The sequence below is a fragment of the Littorina saxatilis genome, linkage group LG1 (genome assembly GCF_037325665.1).
Source record: "Littorina saxatilis isolate snail1 linkage group LG1, US_GU_Lsax_2.0, whole genome shotgun sequence".
In the NCBI taxonomy this organism is placed as follows: domain Eukaryota; kingdom Metazoa; phylum Mollusca; class Gastropoda; order Littorinimorpha; family Littorinidae; genus Littorina; species Littorina saxatilis.
In genome coordinates this window covers 78,681,573-78,705,478 of record NC_090245.1, presented here as the reverse complement: position 1 = coordinate 78,705,478, position 23,906 = coordinate 78,681,573, and the positions used below count along the sequence as shown (strand labels likewise).

At 43.5% G+C, this 23,906-nt stretch overlaps 1 protein-coding gene across 3 annotated transcripts in view; it reads right to left on the bottom strand.

The window, feature by feature from the left end:
- Positions 1 to 13: 13 nt before the first annotated feature.
- Positions 14 to 23,906, bottom strand: part of LOC138980470 (rho guanine nucleotide exchange factor 18-like) — a 43,187-nt gene continuing 19,294 nt past the window's right edge. For all 3 annotated transcript variants that reach the window (XM_070353348.1, XM_070353357.1, XM_070353361.1), the window contains 16 exons: positions 22,751 to 22,930; positions 22,157 to 22,282; positions 21,624 to 21,741; positions 20,742 to 20,896; positions 18,977 to 19,144; positions 18,275 to 18,464; positions 17,152 to 17,244; positions 16,594 to 16,703; positions 15,686 to 15,755; positions 14,425 to 14,583; positions 13,851 to 13,951; positions 13,139 to 13,423; positions 11,662 to 11,820; positions 6,963 to 7,079; positions 5,841 to 6,628; positions 14 to 5,367 (listed from right to left, as the gene is read on the bottom strand). In XM_070353348.1, the coding sequence (XP_070209449.1) occupies positions 5,849 to 6,628; positions 6,963 to 7,079; positions 11,662 to 11,820; positions 13,139 to 13,423; positions 13,851 to 13,951; positions 14,425 to 14,583; positions 15,686 to 15,755; positions 16,594 to 16,703; positions 17,152 to 17,244; positions 18,275 to 18,464; positions 18,977 to 19,144; positions 20,742 to 20,896; positions 21,624 to 21,741; positions 22,157 to 22,282; positions 22,751 to 22,930 (2,811 nt within the window). In that variant the 3' untranslated portion in view covers positions 14 to 5,367; positions 5,841 to 5,848. The remainder of the gene's footprint in view (positions 5,368 to 5,840; positions 6,629 to 6,962; positions 7,080 to 11,661; positions 11,821 to 13,138; positions 13,424 to 13,850; positions 13,952 to 14,424; positions 14,584 to 15,685; positions 15,756 to 16,593; positions 16,704 to 17,151; positions 17,245 to 18,274; positions 18,465 to 18,976; positions 19,145 to 20,741; positions 20,897 to 21,623; positions 21,742 to 22,156; positions 22,283 to 22,750; positions 22,931 to 23,906) is intronic.

Below are 23,906 nucleotides of genomic sequence, written 5' to 3'. Positions count from 1 at the left end.
GAAACACATGGCATGTTTTTCTATGTATTTTTATTTAATTACACTTCTTTTTGCTGATTTTCTTCTTTTCATAAATGTGTGCAGTTCTATATTTCAGGTAGACTTTCAAATCATAACAATACACCCCCCCCCCCCCCCCCCAATGATTTAATTGCCTTCTGTGACGAGTGATGATGGTTAGAAAAATGCAAGGTGAAAAAACAGTGCCTCTAAACAACAGTGTTACTAACAGGGATGGGAGATTTACAAAAATAATGTGATGAATCTAGACATCAATTTATCACATAATGCTTCTGTTGAGTTAATAAATAAAATGAGCTGGATACAAAATGCATGTACACAGGTTGAGGGGAAAAGCATAGTGTGGTGATTTTGCTAATGAACATAGAAATGCAACTGTGTCTTTCAAACACAAAAACAACCACACATTGAGAAAAATACATAACACTGCCAAAAGTACTACCTTCTCAAATTTGCTTTATCTTGTACTCCTGTGACTGACCTGAATCTAATACATGTAATGCAATTTTCTCTCCTGCTTTTCTCTTCATAAGAAAAGTTTATGTTGGCATCAGTAGTACAGCTCTTTCTTTCTTTATTTGGTGTTTAACATCGTTTTCAACCACAAAGGTTATATCGCGACGGGAAAAGGGGGGCAGATGGGATAGAGCCACTTGTTAATTGTTTCTTGTTCACAAAAGCACTAATAAAAAAATTGCTCCAGGGGCTTGCAACGTAGTACAATATATTACCTTACTGGGAGAATGCAAGTTTCCAGAGTAGTACAGCTCTGCAAGCAGGATGTTCTAAAATGCGGCAGTATCTTCCCCTGTACACAAAACAACTAATCAACTGCAGATAAATTCTGTAACATTATTTTTCAAAGGGACTGAACTTTCTGGAATATCAATGTGTGTGGGATACAGTAAGAGTGAGTTCATAAAGTATTCAGTCTCCTGGGTAGACATCACATGACTAGAAGCGGAATGCTTTTCAAACATTAATTATCGATGGTTTTGTTCACAGCTTGTCACATGATGTAGAGGGCATACAGCGGTGAGGGGAACATGAGTAAGGAATTAGCTTGAGGAGATCACACACAAACTCTGATACAACTTTGCCAGAAAAGTGTGTTACACAGATAAGTAGAGGGTGGGGAGAGACAAGGGAGAGGAGAAAGAAGTGCATGTGGGTATGAGGTCTTTAAATTGAAAGGCAACGTTGGTGCAGGAAAGAAAAGAAAGAAGCTTGAATGGGGGCCCGGTAGCTCAGTTGGTAGAGCACTGGACTTGTGATCGGAAGGTCGCAGGTTCGAATTCGGGCCGGGACGGACACGGGTCAACTTTATGTGCAGACCCAGAGACGGAAGCCATGTCCCACCCCCGTGTCATCACAATGGCATGTAAAAGACCTTGGTCATTCTGCCATAAGTGCAGGTGGCTGAATACACCTAAACACGCAGACACCTGGGTAGCGCGACTCCGTTGCTGCTAGCTTTCCACTGGGAGGAAGCGACCCGAATTTCCCAGCGATGGGACAATAAAGTAATGAAAAAAAAAAGAAAGAAGCTTGAATAGCACACGTTTTGTGCTTTTGTACTGATGATCAAAATCAAGGTTTTGCTTGCCATGGAGAACAACACATAATGCTTGCAAAATGTCAGAAACAGCTGAGGATACAGACAACCGTCCTATGCGGAGGAGAAGGGAACACTAGGACGAAAAGGCACGAGGTTAAGTAGAAAGACATGAAAACAAAAGAACAAAAAAGGACGTGTGCCCAACTTGCGGAAGATAGATAGGAGAAGGGACGGAGAGAGGTGATGGGGTAACACGAGTCATCATGCATTGCAGTGATGTGCCAAAACACTGCCGTATCAGGGCAAAAAATCAAAGGCAAGGAGAAAACATGTGCGCTTTGGAAGAAGTATTGGTTGGTTAGCCTTCAAGGCGGTTTCTGAACATGGCACAATGTGTCTCTTAACTATCCATTCCCACATGCTCCTTGGATCACAGTCTGCATTCCCTCTCAATGCTTCACACACAAGATCACAATCACTGTTTCAGCAACACATGTTTTTCTCTCTCTTGTGTGCACAGTGTTTGTTTATCAGTGCTTATTACAAGCTGCAGTGCAATAATTGTCACACGATTAGGTCAAAAATGTATCTGGACATAGGGAAAACTACAATACAGAAGTCTATGCTAACTTTGTGAAGCATGTAAAGGTAGTAAACGCTATTCACTGTAATTGCAAGAAAATTAGTTTGCCAAAAATAATGTAAGTAGTGTGATATAACCAGTAAAATCTGATGACATTATATAACATCACTAGTATTTGTACTTCTTAGTTTTGATTTGCATGTCCATAGCAAACTGAGTCAGCAAACACATAGATCCGACTCTCTATTACATTACATGTTGCGATTTTCAACAACAAAGCACATGTTCAAACAAATCAAAATATATGAAAACTCTGAACCACCAATGAACATCCTGAAAAAAGGTTTTGCTAAAAAAATATAAAACTTCATAGATCTATAATCGGGAATGTTTCATGGCTTTGAAATAAAAATTCCACATGAATGAACCAGTCACTACAAGAACAAGGATGGGATGCAAAATGCAACATTGCTGAACAACCCCAAAAACTGATACAAAGACATGAATAGCGGCAACTTCAAGCCTGTTAAATGCACTGTTCTCAGAACAGATCACACTAATAAAATCTTAAGGTTTTTCACACACTGAACGGTTTTGCCATTAGAAATAGGTTTTGCACAGATTGTCTTTCAAACACAAGTTTTGAACTTTTTTTGAAACTAATCACGTCAGCATGTTAAAAAATAACAAATTGAACCTACATGCGTAAATGGGAGACAGAGATCATGTTCTATACATTTTAATTGAATCATTCATATCAATAAATCTTGTGATTAGTCAGTCTCAACAGTTCAAGAGTCGCCTGCCCAAATAATGTGTTGCAATAACTGCAACCTGTTCACAAAAGGGCCAATACATCTTCATTGAATGCACCACACATTCTCTCCGCCTCCTTCCATATTTGCACTACCAATTGAAGCTGGCGACTAGATCCAAGTTCTAACAATATCAGATACAATGTCACACATGTAAAACGATTTTACAATGTTATTATTGCACATAAGTTTCCGCTAGCATAGCAACTCCTTACTTTGTTCGACTATGAAAAATAGAACCATCAACAAAATACATTCGGCTTTTTTTTAACAAGAGTATGAGCTAGAACATAGTATGAACAACAACAAAAAAAGTCTTTGATTGAACAAAAAAACTTAGCTGCAGGTTATTCCTGTGATATAAAGGTACACAGCACAGCTGTTTGGGAAAGAACATCAGTCGCCTAATGTAATCATTGTGCTTCTCCCTGTTGACAATTACAAGCTTGTTTCGCTGAAATGCATAACATGTTCGCTTCTTCCTCCTATCAAGAGATACGTCTTATCATTCTAATGATAGAATTTCTATTCAAGGGAGTGGAGTGGGGTGGGTAGGTGATTCACAGCAAGAGAAAGTCTTTTGTCATACACATGAGCCTATGCATGGAGATCAGATTAAAATTAAATTTAGACATATAAAATTTGTTTAGATCCGTCAAAAACTACCAAGTTTTAAATAGTGTAACAAATTTTTACAGTGGTATATTCGCCCATATATATTTATGTGTGTGATATGCTTGTATGTGAATTGAAAACCATCCTTTACACAGAAAACAACTCCAGTCCAATCTTTTACCTTCATCTTGACAGCTTCGTCAAAATAGCGTATAGGCGTACACACAAATAACGTGTCAAAAAACATTGCCCAGCATATAATTACTAAGAATACACACTCTGTACAACAGTACAGATAATATGTACACATCAGAGAACAGCAGAAAAAAATCAACATTCAGCTCAAAACCATCGCAGAAGACAACGAGACAACAAGTCTTTATCAACAGAAAAAGTGGGCTACTTCTTAGCAAAACTTTCCGTCCTAGAGCGAAAGTTTTCGTGAGCCCTGTTTCATAACTCTGTACATGTACAGTCTCTTTTACAACACAGAAACAGTGTCATTCTCAACCCTTCCCTTCAAGAAATCACAACTCTGCTTTCTTCGTCCAAATCACACAATAAGCACCAAAAACAAAGAAAGCAATTAACAATAACTCTTCTGCCAAAATGAGAAGAGGCGGTATATTATTAGTTCAAGATTGAACAGTAGTGAACTTAACTGCCTTTTGTGGCAACAACGTCTGGTGTAATTAGCACAGCAGTGGCTCATCTTCAAAACCGTTCAAAATTTGTGTGCAATGAGAAACGCAAACAATCCCCATGAAAATTCCCGTTGCCAAAGGATTTTTCCGAGATGAGCCGAGTGCATGGGATGCATAACAATTTCTCATTTTTGTCTGCTACCTCTATCCAACGTATTTTACGATCAATAAAGTGGCATCATCCAGTATCAATGGCCGACAAAATCGTGGCTTCATGAGTAACCTCTGATTAGCTCTCTCTCTACTCTCACAGAGGACCTTATTCACCACTCTTAAGACTGTAGTATTTCTCCATCCCTCCCCAAATCAGCTCATTAATCAACAACAACATGTCAAGCGTAAGCAGAAGACAGACTATCATCACAAATCATAACGCTGATTACAACCCAGCGAAGCATTAGATATAAAAAGCTGCTGCTTGCTAAAGGGGAAAAAACAAAACAAAACAAAAACCTGTACATGATACATATACACGCAAATAATTCATCAATTCAATATATGGCAAATTTTGTTGGAATTTATTTTTTGTTCAGGTTATTAGTTTGACATTGCACTCAAAGTGAGAACGTCCGACGTTCAGAACTCTTAGCTGCACAACAAGATTCACAAGCAGCGTTCCACAGGAACATATTCCGCAGCACTGCTCAGCCGCTTGCGTCCAACACAAAACCACAAGACCAGCAGTTCAAAAACTCCTCAGCACCAAACGGCAAGCCTCAGAAAAAGCGAAGCGACGAAAAAAGCGATGCTCGTCCGGTCATGTGATCCCTGATCAACAGTGGCAGTTACCAAGGCGAATCTTTTGTTTATTACGAAAGACGACGTTACTTGTCCGTTCATAGACAGAAGCAAGCATAAGCAGGTTTGCTCCTGCTGGTCATATTTGATCAATCCATCGGCAGTGCAAAGACAATCTTTTTGCTGCAGGATTGCAGAAACCCTGACTCAAGCACCATTTCACAGTCACATTTTCTGCACAAGTTTATTTTTTTTCCATGTTTATAATCCAAGCAGCAACCTCCAGGCATAGCAGAACTGTCCCTCCAACAAGGACTTCTTCCCTGCTAACTCCTGGAAATGGAAAGATAAGACACGTTAAAACACTGAAACCGCGGACATCTAATTTAAAACAAAACAAAACTTCTATTACATTCAGTCACTCTCTCTCTCTCTCCGCGCTAATGTTTGCATGAGGACTAGGACACAGACAAAAAGTGAACAGATATTTTCAAAGTAACTTCATACTTGCACATCAAAACAAACCGTATGTAATCTATCATTTCAAAAGTTTAGCTGTTCTTTCTGATATATCAAATCTATTTACTCTTCTCAATGTTTGAACGCCTCCCAATGTCTGCTCTAAAGACAGAGGTTAAAATTAAATGAAACAGAAAAACAGACCGACTGCAAGTCAAAACAGATAAGGATGAAATGCAGCTGCACCTTCAATGCAAACAAATCTGGCTGTCTAATCCCAAAGATGAAGACAAAGAGAAAACGACGAAAAGAAAGAAAAGGATTATCATCACAAAGATAGGACTCACCTCAGAGCTTAGAAGTAGATGACCTTGTCAGGGCTGCCCTCGCTGGGTGGTCTGGGTGCTCCAGGGCCGGATTGACCTCCCCCACCTCCCTGCCCACCGCTCCCCTTCCCCTTGGCGCCCGGTTCAGCTAGCTTCATGACCATGGCCAGGTTGGAGGGCGTGCTGCGCGAGTTCTGATTCTTGGTGATCATGCCCTGCGCCTGTTGGGGAGTGGGTGTGGCGGCGACGGGGCTAGTTCCTCCCCCTGGCCGCGCCCCCAGAGAGCTGAGCGAGGCCGTGCGAGGGTGCATATGCTGCTGCCCCTGTTGCTGCTGTGGTTGCTGTTTGAGACTGCTGCTGGACAGCTTCATGGGCAGCTTCTGCATGTTGGAGCCGCCCATTCTCTGCTCGTTGCGCGTGCTCATCAGGTGCAATGGGACGTTCTGCTTGCCTCCCCCTGCAGGTGGGGGGCCCGCAGGGTAGTTCTGCAGACTGGTGACTGAGCCGCGTGCGTGTCTCGGCATTCCTCGCTGCTCTGCCAACTTTTCCAGCTCTGCCTGTGAAGGAGGAGCTCTGTGGTTGAAGTCGGCTGAAGCGGAGCGACGATGGCCTGGGGGCGTGCGTCGGTCAGTGTGGAGGTGGGGGTCAGTGGAGGAGGAGGAGGGGGTGTTGTCAAGGTCGATGGTGTGCACCACGTGGTCAGTGTCGGTCAGAGTGTTCAGCAAGCCCTGGTCGCGCATCATGTCGATTTGACGCTGGAGCGCCTCTCTCTGTCGCCACAGGTCATCCTTCTTGCTGCGCAGCTCGCTCTGTGGAAGAGGGCAGACTTCGCACTTTACTATCAGCCTCATATTAGGGCTGTGAACATACTAGTGAATGTCTTGTCAGCCACAAATAAAACATCAAACCAGGCTCCCATGCTTTTTTGTTCAATTCTTTTATACTCAGTCATAGGCAAAACATTTTGAAACTAAAAATTCAGCATCTTCTTGAAAGGAACCAACCAAAGAAATGACAAGGACTGCCTAAACCTTACAAAAACTTCTAAAAATGTTATGGCCATTTCTGTAAACTTGCCAAAGAAAATATAAACCTAAGAACATGTATGGACATAAGTGGACAGCTGATGCAGACACAACTCACCTCGTTTTTGTCCAACATTCTCTTGTGGATGTCCAGTTTGTTTTTCTCCTGTCGTATGAACTCCAGTTCCTTCTCCTTCTCCCTCTCCCACTCTTCACGTTCACGTCTGATGTTCTCCTGTAAAACAAAACAAGCCACCAATTCTAGAACTAACCTTCAAGTGTTTGATAATCTCTGTGCAATCAACTCATCTGACCGTTTATATTCTTGTTAAGTCTCAATGGTCGAAAGATTGCCTGCTTTTTGAAACATGGCTTGTTTGATATTCGCCACAGATTCATACTTTTTCTTATGACTAAAAACCAGACATTCTTTTTTCTGTAATCAGTGGTATTTGACCTAAGCTACTGTTATAATAGACAATGTCCGGAAATAAAAAAGTTGTGAAACAGTGAATACGCTTGGTTTTATTGAGTCAAACTTTCCCACGTGATATTGTAGGCCAGTCACTCGCGAGGGGTGTGTCTGACACGTGCAGACCTGTTTACCCCCATAAGTGTTTTGGAGTAATGCTCAGGCCCAAAAATAGTAATCCTGGCACAAAAATAGTAATCATCCAGCATTCGTCGCCAATTACAACGCACATGACAACTGTGTCTGCGAAACGCAATCATGCACATATATCCATCATTCACAAACAAAACACATCAGTCAGTTTTTGTAGTTAGTCTACCAGCCAGCCTTCTATGTCATGTATGAAACCTGGAAATGTCTGTTCCTGTAAACTTTTATGACGGAAATGTAATCTATAGGGTATGTAGAGTCAAATTAGCTTGGTTGCCTAAAGATGCACTTTGGGAAATTCTCAGAATCCAAGATGGCCGCCCAGCGGTCATCTTGAAGATGGTCAATATATAACTTTTGATCCAGATGGGCTAAAGAGTCGTGTAATACCTCAATATAGGGGTTTTTGATGTCAGCGAGTTCATTTCTGAGGTTGGTTTGTCAATCCTGTCAACAGAATCCAAGATGGCCGCCAAGATGGCCGTCAAAATATCTAAAAACACATTTCTCGCCATATCTGGGTTTCTAAAGCAGCTAGATTCATGATCTTAGTGCTGACCATGTTTCCAAAGGCTGGAAAGCTGTTCTGATATCACCCAGATGCAAGATGGCTGCCAAGATGGCAGGTAAACGTCATTCACGCTCAAATTAATGTCACACAAAAATAAGGAAAACGCCATATTGTTTGTCTTTTGTCTGAAAGAACATGTTAGCATCTAGTTAAAGAGGCAACTTTCAGAAAAGCCGATGGGTCTCGATGGTGGGGATGGACAAGAAGGAGAGCAAGCACAAAGAGGAAGGTAAAAGAAGACGAGCGATGGACGCAGCAGACCGGACGAAGATTGCAGAGGAACTGCAGAAGCACTCGCACCCTCTCATTGTTGATTCCACTGACCTGTACAACATCGTCAACGGGCAGATCGCGCCAGCAAAAGTAAATGTCCAAGATGCACTGAAGATCGGCAGCACTCAAAGTGAGCAGTTCGCCGCTTCGCTTCACGGCACATTCCATGGCCCGATCGAGAGGAAAGTGAAGACCATGCAGGAGATGAAAAAAGTAGTGGTTGTGAAAGACAAGGCCATCTTTGACATTGAAACATTATTCGTACGGCTTCAGATCATTGGGCAACAACGTGGTGTGAAGGCGAAAGACATCTTCAAGTACGAACTCAGTCCCGTACCTCCATCTCTCATCGACAAGTTCGGGTGTTTGAGGAAAGGAGACAAGGCTGTGCTCGTCAAGTGTCTTGGTGTGCCGGTAAACAACGCACCTGCACCAGACGTGGTGCTGGTCGACGCCAGCCAGCTCCTGTACCATGTTGTGTGGCCTGTTGCGGGGACAGCAGGAGATCTTGTCGCGAGTTTCGGCGCTCGACTGAGCCGCTATCCTCCAGCAGCACAGAAACTGGTGTTGTTTGACAGGTACCATGAGAATCAGCCAACTGCGAAGGACCACGAGAGGATGAGGAGGTCAGGGGAAGGATCAAAGGACTTCCGTCTGACACCCACAACCCCCCTCCCACACAGAGAAGCTATCATGAAGAACGCCAACAACAAACGCCTCCTCAGCAACATCCTCTGTGGATATCCTCTACAGAACAACGTGGAGCTTGTCAGCAGTTTCGATTGTCTTGTCACTCATGAGGAGGCGGATATCACGCTGTGCAGCTACATGCTGAAGGCTGCAGCAGGCGGGTCGGAGACGATCAGGGTGCTGTGTGACGACACTGATGTGTTCGTCCTTCTCGTGTACTGGGCATGGAGGAAGAGGATACAGAAGAGCATCCAGATGGAGAAGTGGGACGGCACGGTGCGTGACATTCGCGCAACAGTGGACAAATTGGGGGACAAGTGTGGTCAGCTACTCGGCATGCACGCCTTATCGGGCTGCGACACCGTGTCGTACCCCTGTTACAAGGGCAAGAAGTCGGCGCTCAAGGTGCTTGGAAACAGCGACATCCCAGGCCTGCAAGATGTCCTTGGGGAGCCAGACGTCAGTCATGACCAACTTAAGGCCACTGCCGACTCATTCTTCCTCGCGCTGTACAGTCAGAAGAAGGCCAAGTCCCTCAATGGTGCAAGATCCAAACTGTATCTGAGCAGGAATAAACCACCACCTCTGAAGAGGCTACGACCAACAGATTGCAACCTGAGGCTGCATGCTCTCCGAGCACATCTGCAGATGATGTTGTGGAAGGCAGCAGACCAGAAAGATCCACCAGCCGAGGCTCATGATATCCGCTGCTTCGGATGGGGTGTCGATGAATCTGGTGCTGTAACACCATCGCTGTCTAATGCGCCGATAGCACCGCAGCAGCTCTTAGATGTCGTGAGCTGTAGTTGCAGCGCCGAGGGGAAAGCGTGCAGCGAGAAGAAGTGCAGTTGCCACAGTGGGAGACTTACGTGCACTGAATACTGTTATTGCGAGGGAGGAGATGCCTGCTGCAGTCCTTACACGGAGCATGAGCCTGTGGTGGAGGAGGAGGACGAGGAGGAGGAAGAAGAGGAGGAAGAGGAGGAGTAGGAGGAGGAGGCGGAAGAGGAGGAGTTTGTTGAAGACGACCAGTAAAACGAGAAAGAAGCTGACAATGAAGAAGGAGATATGGTTTCAAAGTTTAAATCGTTTGTTTGCTGTAACGCTAGAGCAGTAGATTTCTATTTCGGTCGTGGCGTGCCAGCTAAACTGCTTTAGGACATGGACTTACCCACATGGACTTGATTGAGGTCCTGAAAGTTGCCTCTTTAACTGGATGCTAACATGTTCTTTCAGACAAAAGACAAACAATATGGCGTTTTCCTTATTTTTGTGTGACATTGATTTGAGCGTGAATGACGTTTACCTGCCATCTTGGCAGCCATCTTGCATCTGGGTGATATCAGAACGGCTTCCCAGCCTTTGGAAACATGGTCAGCACTAAGATCATGAATCTAGCTGCTTTAGAAACCCAGATATGGCGAGAAATGTGTTTTTAGATATTTTGACGGCCATCTTGGCGGCCATCTTGGATTCTGTTGACAGGATTGACAAACCAACCTCAGAAATGAACTCGCTGACATCAAAAACCCCTATATTGAGGTATTACACGACTCTTTAGCCCATCTGGATCAAAAGTTATATAATGACCATCTTCAAGATGACCGTTGGGCGGCCATCTTGGATTCTGAGAATTTCCCAAAGTGCATCTTTAGGCAACCAAGCTAATTTGACTCTACATACCCTATAGATTACATTTCCGTCATAAAAGTTTACAGGAACAGACATTTCCAGGTACTCTTTTTGGCAAGTAGACTAAGTCATCATAATTTCAATGAAGATCACATCAAAAGCACATGCATCACTGATTCTTTTTCTTTTGCTCGTAGTAGGCCTTTTTCAGTGTGTCAAGCGCTTCTCTACTGTACTTGCGCTTGCCGAATGAGTGAGGGCGAGACTTCACCACTAGAATAAGGCTCTCCAGCGTCTTATCAGACAGACATGATCTCTGGTCAATCCTGTGCTTTTTCACCCCATTTTGCCATTGAAAAAACAATGCCAAACATGTGAATTGATTAAAAAAAAAAAAAAATTTTTTACATTTTTTTTATTTATGAAAATCGTAGTCTTGACACGGATAGCGGAATGGCGTATTTTTTGCAGAAAATCGTAATAAATTACGCCAAAATCGTAAGGGTAAACAGGTCTGCACGTGTAGACTAGGAGCATGTGTGGAAAGCTTGCCTCATTAAAAGCAGAAGTATTCACTCTTTGACAACCCATACAAACCTGACAGAGTTATTTCCACAGTTGGTCTATATTAATCAATGGAACTCCCCTTTCGGACCCCCCAATGGAAGACTTCCCCCAATGGAAGACTTCCCCCAATGTAAGACTTCCCCCAATGTAAGACCCCCAATGTAAGACTTCCCCCAATTGAAGACTTCCCTCAATTGAAGACTTCCCCCAATGTAAGACTTCCCCCAATGTAAGGCTTCCCCCAATGGAAGACTTCCCCCAATGTAAGACTTCCCCCAATGTAAGACTTCCCCCAATGTAAGACTTCCCCCAATGTAAGACTTCCCCCTATTGCAATTGAAGACTTTTACAACCTTACTTTTTCACATTTTCTCTTTAGTACTTCTGTACATTTACCCCCATTTTAGGACTCCCTCCTTTTTAAGGCCCGATTTTCTCACATTTTTGGAGGTCTCACTGTACCTGAATGTTGCGCAGTTCTTCCAGCTGGTTGTGCCTGTAGACCGAGCCTGAGCGTCGCTGACCGTGCATGTCCTGTGACAGTTTGGAGATCTCCTCCTTGGCCTCTCCCAGCTCTGCTCTCAGGCATTCCACCGTCGTCGTCTGTTTGGCCGTCAGGTTCTGATGGGAGAAAGGTTACAAGATGATATTTCAACAACCGTGTAAAAAAACCTGATTTGGATCAGCAGATGTTAAAGTAAAAAGTCAGTTTACTGTGTCAGGCTAGGGCTTTAACTGCTTCTCACTCTCATGATTCTTTTCAGTAGAAACATGCTTCTCGTTCAAAAGGTACACCTTTTTATATTTAGTCAAGTTTTGACTAAATATTTTAACATCGAGGGGGAATCGAAACGAGGGTCGTGGTGTATGTGCGTGTGTCTGTGTGTCTGTGTGTGTGTGTAGAGCGATTCAGACTAAACTACTGGACCGATCTTTATGAAATTTGACATGAGAGTTCCTGGGTATGAAATCCCCGAACGTTTTTTTCACTTTTTTGATAAATGTCTTTGATGACGTCATATCCGGCTTTTCGTGAAAGTTGAGGCGGCACTGTCACGCCCTCATTTTTCAACCAAATTGGTTGAAATTTTGGTCAAGTAATCTTCGACGAAGCCCGGACTTCGGTATTGCATTTCAGCTTGGTGGCTTAAAAATTAATTAATGACTTTGGTCATTAAAAATCGGAAAATTGTAAAAAAAAATAAAAATTTATAAAACGATCCAAATTTACGTTTATCTTATTCTCCATCATTTGCTGATTCCAAAAACATATAAATATGTTATATTCGGATTAAAAACAACCTCTGAAAATTAAATATATAAAAATTATTATCAAAATTAAATTGTCCAAATCAATTTAAAAACACTTTCACCTTATTCCTTGTCGGTTCCTGATTCCAAAAACATATTGATATGATATGTTTGGATTAAAAACACGCTCAGAAAGTTAAAACAAAGAGAGGTACAGAAAAGCGTGCTATCCTTCTTAGCGCAACTACTACCCCGCTCTTCTTGTCAATTTCACTGCCTTTGCCATGAGCGGTGGAGTGACGATGCTACGAGTATACGGTCTTGATGAAAAATGGCATTGCGTTCAGTTTCATTCTGTGAGTTCGACAGCTACTTGACTAAATATTGTATTTTCGCCTTACGCGACTTGTTTACTTTTTGGGGGAGTGGGGTGGGGTGGAGGTGGGGGGGGGTTAGTGCTTGAGTGAGTGAGTGAGTGAGTGAGTGTATCTGTATGAGGTGCGTGTGTGTCTACATGATTTGGTATGTGTGAGGTGTGGGTGTGTGCTGAGTGATGCATGCATGTTTGTGTCTGTGTCTGTCCATGTCAGTGAGGGGGGTCTTGAGTTAACCAGGAATTTCACAGGCAAAAACAGATCTCAAAAACAAGACAATTCCGCATCCCCACCCAACTCCTGATTCCACTGACCATGAGGTTATGCAGGTATTTGACCAGCTGCACCACAGACAGCATCTGCTCAGCGGACGTGGGTTGGGCCGGCTGCTGTAGGGAGGATACGGAAGAAACCGACAGTTCCCCCATGGAGCCATGGTCGCTGATATCCATTCCTGGCCGAACCTCCCCCTCCCCCGGCGAAGTGTCCCAGGCCTGGGGGGACCCGCGGGGGAGGGAGGAGTTGGAGGAGGAAGGGAGGGACTGGGGGGACAGGCCTGGCTGACTGCCGAAGCGGCTGTCTGTCGAGATCACAGAGTCCTGTAACAGAAGAGATGCATTCATCTTAAAATCAGTTTGGCAAAACGATTACCACAGTTTTATTTATGTGACCCGTGTCTTCTGTGCTGAAATACCAACTTCCACAATGAGTATCAGTTTCTGAGATCTGAAAACCACTCCCCTTTCAAAACCCAAGTCTCACTTGTTTTTCAAGTAACACAAGTCAATATTCAATATAGTTGCTAAAGAAAACTGCAAAGCATTGCCAAGCCTTTACTACAATTTTTCGTCTTGAAAAAGAAAGAGCGAAAGAGAGAGAGAGAGAGAGAGAGAGAGAGAGAGAGAGAGAGAGAGAGAGAGAGAGAGAGAGAGAGAGAGATGAAAAAAGACAATGAGGAAAAAGAGTAGAGAGAGTAAGGGAGGCAGTGGAAAGGGGCGGGCAGGGTGTATTTCCATATCCACATACCTCAGGAATGGTGTCGGCGTTGTGCAGAGACAGATCACTGGGACACCGCCCTTCCTCATCACCATACTGCTGTATGAACCGCTTCTTCAACAGGGCACCCGCTGCACACACATCACTCTCTTCACACTCCACAAAAAACACGCACACAAAACACAAATGCCAGGGTGTTGACTAAAAGCTTATAAAGGTCTCTCTCATTTTGCTGAAGACAAGAAGACAAAGCCATCAATTTCTTTCGGTTCTCAACAGCCTGCCAAGTGAGCCAGGTCATTTGTATGTCTTCTTTTTCTTCAGCCCATTTCCTCAGAAAAAATGTGTGCATAAAATCTTGATCTTCCTGGGGGCAGTGCATCATGTGATAAATTAACAAAGTGCCACAACGATGCCATCATAGGGAATGAACGACTCTGAAAGACTAACAACGACATGAACTCAGGAAATGTAGTGGCTTCAGTGTCTCCATATTTCTCAGCTGGGAATCCTAAAGAAAATGCCTGAGACATTTCAAATTTGCTCTTTTTTATGGACAGCAATATCTGTTGCATAAACAACCCGAACCTTAAGCCTCACTTACATTTGGGTGCCTCGAAAGAGGTGTCAAAGCCGGCGAAAGTCTCCGCGCGTTTTGGCATGGGCACGTTGACGTAGGACATACTGACATGCTCCCCGGCACTGCTGACGCTACGACTGAGCTGTGAGCCTGGACCCTGTAGTATCGTCGTCAGGCGCGATGCTGCAACACACAGACAAGGGTAAATTTCTTACTGTTATTACTTTTTGTATCTGAGAAGAGAAGCATTCACAGCGAGGTAAGGATACATGGACACATTCTCCAAGAAACCAAGCCTCCATGAGCAACTTTAGAACAAGAAGGGCAAAGCCCATACGACTCACATGCTTGACCTTGACCTTTACATGACCTTGACCTTCAGGGTCAAGGTCAAATAACTAAACCTAGCAATGACATCATACTCTAAGAACTGCTTTACACATTTTTCCTACCAAAATACATGTGACCCAAAGTCAAGGTCATCCAAGGTCATGCAACACAAACCTGTTAATTCAAGACATAGGAAGTACAATGGTGCTTATTGGCTCTTTCTACCATGAGATATGGTCACTTTTAGTGGTTCACTACCTTATTTTGGTCACATTTCATAAGGGTCAAAGTGACCTTGACCTTGATCATATGTGACCAAATGTGTCTTATGATGAAAGCATAACATGTGCCCCACATAATTTTTAAGTTTGAAACAGTTATCTTCCATAGTTCAGGGTCAAGGTCACTTCAAAATATGTATACAATCCAACTTTGAAGAGCTCCTGTGACCTTGACCTTGAAGCAAGGTAAACCAAACTGGTATCAAAAGATGGGGCTTACTTTGCCCTATATATCATATATAGGTGAGGTATTCAATCTCAAAAACTTCAGAGAAAATGGGAAAAATGGGAAAAATAGCTGTTTTTTAGACAACATTTATGGCCCCTGCGACCTTGACCTTGAAGCAAGGTCAAGATGCTATGTATGTTTTTTGGGGCCTTGTCATCATACACCATCTTGCCAAATTTGGTACTGATAGACTGAATAGTGTCCAAGAAATATCCAACGTTAAAGTTTTCCGGACGGACCCGGACGGACGGCGGGGACACGGACGGACGGACGACTCGGGTGAGTACATAGACTCACTTTTGCTTCGCATGTGAGTCAAAAATTAAATTAAAATTACCTGTAGTGCCACATCAAAAAACAAAACTGCTTTATCCCGCTCTGCGAGTCTTACTTTATCACCAGGCACTAAGAGAGAACAGTACAAAGAAAGCAGGCAAATGCTCACCCTCTTGCATGGCTGCCTGCACAACTTCCTGAGATGTACCACCGTTGAGATCATATTGTGAGCTGGGTCGCTGAAACACACCAAAAACGCAAGTCAAGAAAATGAAGACAAAGACCAAGAAACTTATGCAGAAATGCATGGAACACACACTGAAGCTGAGAACTAAAATAGGACAAGCAAAATATAAATAGACTTCCTGACGCACAGATCAGGTAAAGTGTCACTGATTTAAGCCACTTCATGGCAAACCTATACCAAAAGCAAATTATTTTGGGGGTTTTCCAAATACATTTTAAGCTCATTCAACCAAGTTCCATACAAAAAATATGCTTCTGATGCTTCCATGCACATTTAAATCAAAGCGATTCTCCTCTACACTTGACAGTTTTCTTGTTCTTTCTCGGCAACCAGACTTCCTAAATAAAAATGTCAGATTGATTCTTAATTTATGTTCATTCTGTCGGACTTTTCGGACATTTTACATCCTCTTTGGATGTATTGTTCCTTCTTAGGACAGGTGGAGTTAATATGCAATGTATATATGGGGGCCCGGTAGTTTAGTTGGTAGAGCACTGGACTTGTGATCCGAAGGTCACAGGTTCGAATCCGGGCCAGGACGGCACAGGTCAACTTTATGTGCAGACTCAGAGATGGTATCCATGTTCCACTCCCAGGTCACCACTGTGGCACGTAAAAGACCTCGGTCATTCTACCATAAGTGTAGGTGACTGATTACACCTAAACATGCATACACCTGGGTAGCGCGACTCTGTTGCTGCTAGCTTTCCACTGGGAGGAAGCGACCCAAATTTTCCAGCCATGGGACAATAAAGTAATGAACAAAAAATAGAACAAAAAAAGTGTATTCTGCTGTGTGAAGTTTGAAGGTGCAGAATGTGGGTACTCACAGAGTTGGTGCCATCTTCCCGCATGGCCGAGAACTCCATCAGTTCCAACATCAGATGGTTCTTCTGCTCGCACAGTGTCTTGATGTCACTGTCCCTCTGGTGAAGCTGGTCTGTACACACAAACACACAGAGCAAATGTTAGGAGAGTGATGTCAATATTAAGTATGTGGGTTTTTTAAAAATTTGTATTATGCATACACACGTATGCATGAACAAATATCCATACATAAACACACACATAAACACACACACGCACAATAGGACATCAGGCACATGACAAATTATTAATAGTAATAATAATAAGGGTATTTATAGGGCGCAAATCCTAAAATAGTTATAAGCGCCTTTCAATCTTAAATATAATAATCTTAATAACAGGAACAAAGCCACCTTCCAACTTTGTCACCAAAATCAAACTTCACCTGGCAGACAACATGTCAGCAGCACACTCAAATCAATGAGTTCTATCAATGTTTGTATTAGTGGCATTTTGAATTAGCCTCATCAGCTCCACGCTAGCACATACAATGCACGAAGAAGACAACAAGATCTACTCACCGATAATATCTTTGACTTTCTTGGACTTCTCCTCCTGTTTTCTCCTCTCCTCTTCTGGCACCACCACCTCTGTTTGTTGCTGCTGTATCTCCTCTGTTGACACACATTTTACAACATCAGTAACTAATGGGTCAAATCGTCCCATTACCATAGGAAACATTTATTTCTAACTGTAAGTTTTACAAGTCTGATGTTCCTCAAGGCATGGCTGCATGTGGGGTATAAAACTCTGCCTAAACAATTCTGTAAGCCATCAATTCTATGGGATTACTGCTTACTCTTCTTTGATTGACACCTTTATTTTCCTCAGACAACGTACTTTGAAGCTGGCTAATTTCACCTTCAGGCATTGACATATTAACCCCTGCCAATAGTACAACATTTCTGGGGGGAAAAAAGTAAAACTGAAAAGAGACACCAGATCAAGTTCATATTTAGCACTTTTCCTTTTACACACAATATAGCTTTTCATAGACAATTTATGAAGGCTTCTGGTATAATATTCAACAACCAGTGGTCTCTTTTTTCATCTGTGCAAAATAAAAATTCTCACCTATGGTTTTGGAGCCTGCTCTTTCATATTTCATACTTTTATTGTTGGTAAAATTGAGCAAAAGGACAACTCCAAGCTATGGTTTTGAGCCTGCTCTCTTTCATATTTCATTCTTTTATTGTTGGTAAAATTGTGCAAAAGAACAACTCCAAGCTATGGTTTTGAGCCTGCTCTCTTTCATATTTCATTCTTTTATTGTTGGTAAAATTGTGCAAAAGGACAACTCCAAGCTATGGTTTCGGAGCCTGCTCTCTTTCATATTTCATACTTTTATTGTTGGTAAAATTGTGCAAAAGGACAACTCCAAGCTATGGTTTCGGAGCCTGCTCTCTTTCATATTTCATACTTTTATTGTTGGTAAAATTGTGCAAAAGGACAACTCCAAGCTATGGTTTTGAGCCTGCTCTCTTTCATATTTCATACTTTTATTGTTGGTAAAATTGTGCAAAAGGACAACTCGAAGCTATGGTTTCGGAGCCTGCTCTCTTTCAAATTTTATACTTTTATTGTTGGTAAAACTACTGCTGAAAAGAGACATAGACTTACGCTCAAAACTTTGACAAATCTCACCTTCTTCGGGGCTGCTTTTGATGGCGTCTTGCAGAATCTTGAGCCAATTGTCTCGATCGTCACGCGTGCGACACACTAACTCGTACATCTCTGGCTCTGTTTTGTTCTGACTGATGACGTAAATCCCGTGGCTGTCCCTCTCATCGCGTTTTTCTCGCACCAGTAACTTGTTGAGTGGTACCACGCATGACTGAAATGCATTCATGTTCAAGTTAGACCAAAAAAGTTCAATGCTTTCTTGACTAAGAGTTACAACGAAATGCAGTGGCCAGCTTTTCTTTGAACAGCAAAACAACACAATGACTGCACGGCACTGTTTCTAATATGAGCAGTTAGAATAACAAAGAAGGATATGTGCTAAATGCTTAGTGAAAAGACACAGGCATATTTTTGTTTTCAAATCTTTGTATTCTGCATGTCCAGTTGTTATACTATTATTATTATCGATTAACATAAAATAATTCTCCCAAGTATCTAACCTGCCTGTCAACGATTACTGTGACATTAAAGCCGTGGCTTTGTATGTCAAGAGTAAAGCCTGTCCTAAACTGGGCAAAGTCGACTACGTGAAGTCTACTTTGCGAAGCTGGCCGCACAAAGCTTTAGCACTGAATCTTTGGTTAAAAGACTTCACAAAGTCTTCTCGAGTCGACTTCAGGCTCAATTAAGGATTGGCGTAAAGGACTGTTCCACATGAGTGACCTTGTTATCCTGGAGGAAGAAGGTGTACTTCTGTTCGTTCTTCTGCAGGAAGACCATGATGTCTGTCAGCACCACGGTGTAGATGTCTATCACACGACTGCGGGCCGTCTTCCACCCGATGTGCCCTGCATGCAGCAATCGGCGGCCTGGGCTCATCAGGTCCTGACGCTGCAATCACACACAGAATGATGAGAACATGTTTATAATTACTCTGGGAGGGCGGGAGAGAGAGAGGGGAGGGAGGGGGGAGAGAGAGAGAGAGAGAAAAAGAGAGAGAGAGAGAGAGAGAGAGAGAGAGAGAGAGAGAGAGAGACACTCACACACACACAGACAGGGACAGTGACAGACAGACTTTGTTTCTTTTTACTGTTTTAACTTTTTATTTTTGGTAAAATATTTATTTGCACAAGATTACAAGCATAAAAAGATCAAAAGAACTGCACACAGGACAGATTCTGTCAAGGAAAGGTAAAGGGAGAAGGGGAGGCGGGCACAGATGGAAAGGTAAGGGGAGAAGGGGAGGCGGGCACAGATGGAAAGGTAAGGGGAGAAGGGGAGGCGGGCACAGATGGAAAGGTAAGGGGAGAAGGGGAGGCGGGCACAGATGGAAAGGTAAGGGGAGAAGGGGAGGCGGGCACAGATGGAAAGGTAAGGGGAGAAGGGGAGGCGGGCACAGATGGAAAGGTAAGGACAGAAGGGGAGGCGGGCACAGATGGAAAGGTAAGGGGAGAAGGGGAGGTGGGCACAGAGGAAAGGTAAGGGGAGAAGGGGAGGCGGGCACAGATGGAAAGGTAAGGGGAGAAGGGGAGGCGGGCACAGGTGGAAAGGTAAGGGGAGAAGGGGAGGCGAGCACAGATGGAAAGGTAAGGACAGAAGGGGAGGCGGGCACAGGTGGAAAGGTAAGGGGAGAAGGGGAGGCGGGCACAGATGGAAAGGTAAGGACAGAAGGGGAGGCGGGCACAGGTGGAAAGGTAAGGGGAGAAGGGGAGGCGGGCACAGAGGAAAGGTAAGGGGAGAAGGGGAGGCGGGCACAGATGGAAAGGTAAGGGGAGAAGGGGAGGCGGGCACAGGTGGAAAGGTAAGGGGAGAAGGGGAGGCGGACACAGATGGAAAGGTAAGGACAGAAGGGGAGGCGGGCACAGATGGAAAGGTAAGGACAGAAGGGGAGGCGGGCACAGAAGGAAAGGTAAGGGGAGAAGGGGAGGCGGGCACAGAAGGAAAGGTAAGGGAAGAAGGGGAGGCGGGCACAGAAGGAAAGGTAAGGACAGAAGGGGAGGCGGGCACAGAAGGAAAGGTAAGGACAGAAGGGGAGGCGGGCACAGAAGGAAAGGTAAGGGGAGAAGGGGAGGCGGGCACAGAAGGAAAGGTAAGGGGAGAAGGGGAGGCGGGCACAGAAGGAAAGGTAAGGACAGAAGGGGAGGCGGGCACAGAAGGAAAGGTAAGGGGAGAAGGGGAGGCGGGCACAGAAGGAAAGGTAAGGGGAGAAGGGGAGGCGGGCACAGAAGGAAAGGTAAGGACAGAAGGGGAGGCGGGCACAGAAGGAAAGGTAAGGGGAGAAGGGGAGGCGGGCACAGATGGAAAGGTAAGGGGAGAAGGGGAGGCGGGCACAGATGGAAAGAGAGAAGGAGAGGACTGATGCTTGGAAAAAACAAGGGAAGGAAGGGAGGGAAAAAAATGTAAACAAAGCAACATCCTCAGCAAAAGAAGAAAACTGTCACTTTTATATGAACATTCTCTAAAAAGTCCTCAAAAAGCTGGCACATACCTTGAACTTTTTGTTCTGGTACATAGTGGTGCGGGAGTCAAAAGCCCTGTAGATATCCATGAGCTTTTCGTAGGAAGCCACTTGGGCGTCCACTCCGTTGACCACCACCTTGCTGTGCTGCAGGGCCTGGCTCAGCTGCTCTCTGTCCTTCTTGTCTGCATGGCAGAAAATATCATCATTTTCATCATCATCATCAATACCATCATCATCAATACCATCATCATCATTACCATCGCCATCATCATCTCAACATCATCTTCACCATCATCATCATCATCAATTTCATTTTTATGATCGTCATCAAGGCATAAAGCTCCAAATCAGAACAATTTCAACAAAACAAAAAACAAAAATCATTTTCTAACATTCTCTTCTAAAAGTTCTTTTTGTAGTTTCCCCAGATCTCCCCACCCCACTGACATGGACTGCACTGTGTATCATACTACCCAGACCACAACAAGATCAAACATGCAACTACAAACGGTACCAGGGTTAAAATCAATAACAAGAGATAGAGCGACAAATTTCTAGTGAACTGCTTTGTCTGAAGTTTTATTTTTCTTTGAGGCATTTTGCCTGACTTCCTGACACAAAAAGTTGATGATTTGTTTCAACAGGTAGAACCAGCATTGGACACGAAAAGCAAATTCTCACATGAATCACCTTTGTCATCAGTAATGTGAATCAGAAACAAATTATCTGCTGCTCTAGCTCTATAGACATTGAAAAAATATTACAATTTTATATCTTTTTTTATCCAAACTCGACCCTACTGACATAGACACTGCTCATTACTAAGACTCGCTGGTTACTCACGCGAGTCAAAAACTATATCAGCCCTATACTGAGAGAAAAATGCATGACAGTGTTTAGTAAACTGACCTTTGGTACGCTTGAAGATCGTCTCAATGAGGATGGGGTACTTGGACAGACGCACTGTCACGCCCAGGATTAAGTCGGGTACTTCTCGCTTCTCACACACAGGGAGGTTGCATGTTTTCTGTACAACACAAATCACAGACACACACTGATTACTTCTAGTGTTCTTTCCCCTTCATTTGCAGTTGATCTATCAAGTACAATCAAAGTCATGCAATAACACAAAGTAGATTAGTCTAGGACAAACACAAGTCTCATACACAACAGAAACATTTGCTCAATTTATTTCAATCTCCAAACCAACTCATATAAATGAGTCAAATAAAATTGGTTCAGTCCAAAGGGAAAACCATCACTCAAATAAAGAGAAACCAAGCATACAAACTTTGAAAAGTCAAGAGTCAAAAAACAAGAAAGGCACATACATGGAGCGTTTGATAGTAGATTCAACAAAATACTTTGTAATCTGTTTTGGATTTCTTTGAAAAGTCAGTTCAGTTCTTCATCCATAACACAAGTACAACAAATGTTTGTACCCTGCAGAAATTTTGGAACTTTCTGTCGGTCTTGGCAATCTCCTTGTAGAGCTGAATGGCCTCTGTGTGCTTACTGCAGAACACGCCGTAAATAGATTTCATCCTGTCTGCTGTCGTATCTGCGAACTGTACAAACACAGAAAAAAGGTACAACACTTTTGTCAGTATGCAAGTATGAAAAGACAGTACATTTTTGAGACACATGGATGCTTATGGAGTATTCAAGCGGTATGAACTTTTTGTGAAATATCCATACCTTGGTATGGATTCTTTACTTTCCATAGCATCAGACTTCAATTTTTCTCTCATAACGTCAAATTGCCACAATTATAGCTTCAGGCTCTTCTAGCCTCAAGCTCCCATGTACAACTGTGCCAAGAGTCTGTTTTAACACAAAAAACAAAGCACAACATGCATGTTACTGAAAGTAACTGGTAGCAATACAGTTTTTGAAACTGTGGTCAGTGTGGATTTCATTTTTTACAGTAAAAAGGTACTTCAGGACAGAGGGAGTCAGCAATATCTTCTTTGCTGTCATCGTTACATTTCAGGATGTCTTTGTTTTTGGATGAACATTATTTCTTTCTCACTGACCTGTTTGAGAAGGGTCAAGCCAATCTCATCAACGCTGCGGTCTTCGTTAATGGTCTGCAGGGCCAGGAGAGATCGCAGGAAGGCGGCATGAAGCTCAAACAGCTCATCCAGTCGTGGAAACAAGCGCTCCGTCTGATCCAAGGTCAGACCCAGCTCGGTCAGCATGGGGTCGCGAAGCAACTGCAACACAAGACACACATTTATCATAAAGTCTCATCACAACTGCAACACAAGACACACATTTATCATAAAGTCTCATCACAACTGCAACACAAGACACACATTTATCATAAAGTCTAATCACAACGGCAACACAAGACACACATTTATCACAGTGTCATCTACCTCCAAACAATCTTGGAAAATCAGGTTGAAAAACAGAGAGGTTCTCACAATACAGCCTTTCGGAGTCTCAGGCGAGAGTCCGCGCATTGCATGCTGGGATTGCAAATTGTACCAAACACGAGGTCTTCAGAAGAGGTACATTGCCGATTGCGTTCAAGTTTTCCCTTGTAAGCTCTTATCTCTTTGATATTTCTGTGGTTTTTGTCCCACGATAGTTTCATGATTTAAGAGGAATGGATCTCGAGTGTGTTTGGTACAACGGAGCGCCCCCTGCCGCCAAAAATGTGACTAGCCGCGCATGCGCACTCGAAACTCCGAAGGGGTGCATTGAGGTAAGCTTTCAGACTTTATGAACATACAATCTGGACAGACAGGCATATGACTAAGAAATGTGTAATACTGCAGTAGGTGGGCAGAAGGGGGATAAGGCACTAGCAGGTCTGCACATAAGTTAAACCTGGGAGATCAGAAAAATCTCCACCCGTAACCCACCAGGTGCGGCCGGAATTCAAACCCGTGACCTTCCGCATAGGAGGCGGATGTCTTATCCTCTAGGCCACTGCATCCGTCTGGACAGTGTTTGAACACAGAAGAAAATTGGCACAGTCAGGTGAGCCGTCACAGAGATATTTATCAACATTTCAAATACACACCATGCTGACTGGGTCCCTGCCAAATTTTCTCTTCGTTAACTTTTCTGTGTTCTGCGCAGTTATACCTATCTACGACGGGCGCAGTGGCGTGTTGGTAAGACATCGGCCTCCTACTCGGGAGGTCGGAAGTTCGAATCCCGGTCGCTACCGCCTGGTGG